Source organism: Mustela nigripes, chromosome X, assembly GCF_022355385.1.
Source record: "Mustela nigripes isolate SB6536 chromosome X, MUSNIG.SB6536, whole genome shotgun sequence".
In the NCBI taxonomy this organism is placed as follows: Eukaryota; Metazoa; Chordata; class Mammalia; order Carnivora; family Mustelidae; genus Mustela; species Mustela nigripes.
In genome coordinates, this window is record NC_081575.1 from 14,818,066 (window position 1) to 14,822,417 (window position 4,352).

General features: G+C 49.9%; 1 protein-coding gene and 1 long non-coding RNA gene across 2 annotated transcripts in view; both read right to left on the reverse strand.

Moving 5' to 3' along the window:
• LOC132007709 (transmembrane 9 superfamily member 2-like) overlaps nucleotides 1-756 on the reverse strand; it is a 60,827-nt gene extending 60,071 nt beyond the window's left edge. The window contains exon 1 of the mRNA XM_059385974.1: nucleotides 359-756. Coding sequence (XP_059241957.1) covers nucleotides 359-547 — 189 coding nt within the window. The 5' untranslated portion in view covers nucleotides 548-756. The remainder of the gene's footprint in view (nucleotides 1-358) is intronic.
• Nucleotides 757-1,576: 820 nt separating this feature from the next.
• LOC132006963 (uncharacterized) overlaps nucleotides 1,577-4,352 on the reverse strand; it is a 13,442-nt gene continuing 10,666 nt past the window's right edge. The window contains exon 2 of the long non-coding RNA XR_009401278.1: nucleotides 1,577-2,613. This is a non-coding gene — a long non-coding RNA (uncharacterized LOC132006963). The remainder of the gene's footprint in view (nucleotides 2,614-4,352) is intronic.

The following is a 4,352-nucleotide window of genomic DNA, read 5'->3' on the forward strand; positions in this document are numbered from 1 at the left end:
GGAGGGGCGGGGCGGGGAGGGAGGAGAAGAGGAAACGCTGAGTTGAAAGGGAGGGAGCCGAGAGAAATGGGGGAAAAGGAGGAGCTCTGAGAATGGAGGAAGAGCTGAGCGGGAGCTGGGCGAACGGAGAGTAAGGGGAGGGGCCGAAAGGGAGGGAAAGAGAATCTGGGAAAAGAGTGGTCCGGATGCTCCACGTGCAAGGCTCAGAGATAGAGCCGCAGAGACACACCCACAGAAAGGGCTGTGGCGTTCTGGGTCATAGGCGGAAGAGCTCGCGACCGTGGTCTCCCCCCGGCGTGCCCCCTACCCCTGCCGGAAGCCTTCCCCTCACATCTCACTGCCTCCCACGGGTGCTCACCTTGCAGGTTGCAGTCTCTCGGGTCGCCTCGCAGAAGTTAACTGGAGCCAACCCGGGGAGGTAGAAGGCCGCGCTGGGGGTGGCCTGAAGCCCCAGGAACAGCCACAGCCCCAGCAGCCACCTCAGCCCGGGGAGGGCGAGCCTGAGGCGGCAAGGGTTGGTTCCCACGCGGAAACCACGAGTACTCATTTGAGGAGCCGGCTCAGGGCTCGGGGGCGCACTACAGGCGAGATCTAACCAGTGAACGGGAGAAACGGATATGATAACTCGGCTGGTGGGACTAGAACTCCAGGGAAAGCCACTTATTCCGACGAAACAGTGGCTTGGAACCCGTTGCTAGGGCTCCAGGCTACTCATATGAGCACGCGGAGTACGCATGCGTGCGGGTCCCCGCTAAGTCTTCCACACGCCCCCCCCCACCCCCGCCTTCCCCACTCTCCCACCCCCCACCCACAGCCCGGCACTTTCCCGCGGTTAGAGGTGCCTCGGGGAGCGGGGAAGGGGGGCAAGGGAGGCTGGCTGAGAGGTCTCAGCATGCAACATCACAACTAAACAGGGTGTTGTCCTCCCTGAGTTTGCCTCAGTCCCAAAGTAGCAGTGTTTACCCCCCCCCCCCATTTTCACTTTTTCCGGCGGGGTGGTGGGACAAGAATGGGGAAGAGGGGAAATTACGGGGCCAAGCTGTCCAGTATGGTGGGTGTTAGGCGCTTGAAATGCAGCCAGTGCAAAATTGATGTTCCATAGGGCCAAGTGCACACCCAGTATCAGGGACTGCTTGGAAAAAGGAATGCAAACCTCTGCGTTTTTATATTGATTGCATGTCAAAACAATAATATTTTGGGTCAGTTGCATTGAATAAAATATTATTAAAATTAATTTCACCTGTGTTTTGTTTTGTTTTTCACAAAGATCACAAGTAGGTAGAGAGACAGGCGGGGGGGGGGGGTAATCCCAAAGTGGGGCTCAATCCCATGACCCTGAGATTATGACCTGAGCAGAAGGTAAAGGCTTAACCCACTGAGCCACCCAGGCATCCCTCACCTATTTCTTTCTAAAGTATGATTGCTAGGGGCTCCTGGCTGGCTCAGTCCATAGAGAATGGGCCTCTTGATCTCAGAGTTCATGAGTTCAAATCCCATGTTGGGCATGGAATCTACTTTAAAATAAATTTAAAAAAAATAAATTGTGGCTGCTAAAACATTTAAAATGACATGTTGCTCATGTTATATTTCTTTTTTTATTCATTAAAGCACTCTTAATATAAATAAATTCTGCGGAAATAATACAGCAAAACAAAGCCATGCACTGATACAAATTAACCAGTTCAGCTACTCGATATTTTTATGTTGTCTGTGATGATACATGGATTGCTCAATGTGTAATAAATTCTGGCATCATTCCTACCTGGGAGAGACAACTTTTATTTTACATTGATGACTTAAGTAGAATACGTTTATTATATTGTGATTCAATGGTAATCTGAAAAACCTTTAAAAATCACCTTAAGAAAAAAAAAAGCACAAAAAGAAAGAAAGAAAAGAAAACCATAATAATCACATCCTAGAGACTGTCAGGTGAACTTATCCTAAATATGTTCTTTGGCGTATTGTCGACACACAATATCACATCAATTTCAGGTGTACAACATAGTGATTCCACAAGTTCACTGACATTCCATTTCTGTTGGACAGCTCCTGTCTGGGGGAGGAGGGTGGCAGGGGCAAAGATGAAACAAGAGGGAGGGAGAGGGAAGTGTTGCTCTCAGTCTTTGAAAGAAAGTTCTCCCTCGCTTAGCTCCAGGGATCTTATTTTTCGACCTCTGTAGGAATCCTTGTAGCCCTCACCTTCTGCTCCTTGTGCTGTCCTATAATGCAAAGTGCTTGTATTTGGACCTAGACAGTAGTGTAGGCATCATACAACAAAGACAGCAGAAGAGCTGGTCATTTTTCCTTCTTGTCTGTCAAGAGCTTTGGAGAACAAGAGGTCACTTGTGTACGCTGAGACCAGTGCACCTCGCCATTCTGTCCAAGTTCCCTCGCTCTGAGAGGTCTGCATCCTCTGTTGATTGGCAGCCTGCGATTCCAGGCGGAACAAAGGCAGCGAACCGGCAGTTAGCAGAGGCCTGTAGAATTTAGTGACTTAACTCCTGGATCAGAGAGGCAGGAAAAGTGGCAGGAGAAAATGTACCAATGATCAGAATTCCGAGCGTTGCGAGGGCAGGGAGAACGAACTTGACCACGCGGACTGGAGAGGCCCTTGTAAAGATTTGGAGAAGGGGATAAGGTGATCAGAAGGGGCACCACTTTTGTGAGGAGGAACAGGAAAGAGCAGTAGAGCCTTCACGAATCGAAGCAACCAGAGCTTGAATAAAACTCTTGCGTTTTGCCACTATGTTACCACCCTTCTCTGGTCAGTCTTTGGCTGAAAAATTGTACGTGTTAAAATAAACGGGATGCTCGGCCAGCCTTTGAGGCCTGGGCCGGGACGTCTAGCGGCTTAGCTAGGGCCCCGCGGGCCAGGACTGCAGCGGGGACAGGGTGTCCTACTGACCCAGCCGGGGCGGCCCACCGAGTGCGGGGAACATGCTCGACGAGGCTACCCGGGGCTGGTGTGTCACCCAAGTCGCCTACAGGAGACCGGCCCCAGCCCCTCCGGAGACCGACGAGCTGGAAAGAGCAGCCGTCAGCCTGTTTGCGAGCCTTTTGGCCCCGGCCCCGTCCTCATCTACCGTTCAAACTGGGGCTTTGACGTCTTCCATAAAAGCTGCCGTGATGTGTCTGTTAAACTCAAGACGTAAAGCATCACCGAGGGCTACGTCCCCATTCTCAGCAATAAGACACAGCCCTCCCGGTGTCCCCACTGTGTGATTGTCACCAGCTCTATCCACCTGAAAGGGGGGGGGGGGGCTCGTTCTGGTGGATTCTCTGTGCTGCCTGTGCTCCAGGAAGCCATTCACTAGGCAGGCCTGGCTTTGCTCTGCACCAAGGCTCCCCCTCCCCCATGCGCCAATTTGAAGACCTCTTCCAGAGTGAAGCCTGAGGGCCACCTGTAACTAGACACAGCTTTATTTATTCCTTTCCAGTTCCTATGCCTCTCATTTCTTGTTCTCCCTTGTTCACTAAATAGGGTTTCCAATAGGATATTGAATAGAAGTGCGAGCAGACATCCTTACCTGTTCTCCATCCCAAGGGGAAAGCAGTATGATACAGCTATAGGCTTTTTTTTTTTAATTTTTTTTTTTATTTGACAGAGAGAGATAACAAGTAGGCAGAGAGGCTGGCAGAGAGAGAGAGAGGAGGAAGCAGGCTCCCTGCCAAGCAGAGAGCCCGATGCGGGACTCGATCCCAGGACCCCGAGATCATGACCTGAACCAAAGGCAGCGGCTTAACCCACTGAGCCACCCAGGTGCCCCAATAGGCTTTTTTTTTTTAAGATTTTATTTATTTATTTGACAGAGAGCACAAGCATACAAGCAGGGGGAGCGGCAGGCAGAGAGAGGGGGAGAGGCAGGCTCCCCACTGAGCAAGGAGCCTGCATAGGGGCTCAATCCCAGGACTCTTGGATCATGACATGAACAGATGACAGATGCTTAACCGACTGAGCCACACAGGTACCCCCCCTCCCAGCTACAGGCGTTTTATACTTGTTCTTTATCAAGTTAAGGAAGTTCTTTTCTCTTCCTAGTTTGTTGGAAATTTTTACCATGATGCAATATTGAATTTTATTCAATTTTTTGGCAGTGTTTCTTAGTAAGACTATTAATATGATGCATTACATTGACATTTAAATGTTGAATCAGTAATGTATTTCCAGAATAAACCCCACTTGGTTGGATGATTTGTAAAAAGAAAAAAGGCAACAACAAAACAAATAGGGGTGTGTTTTGGTATAGAATGCAAAATTTGCAAGGCTTTTAAAAGATAAAATTCAGGGGCACCTGGGTGGCTCAGTGGGTTAAAAGATAAAATTCAAGGGGCACCTGGATGGCTCAGTT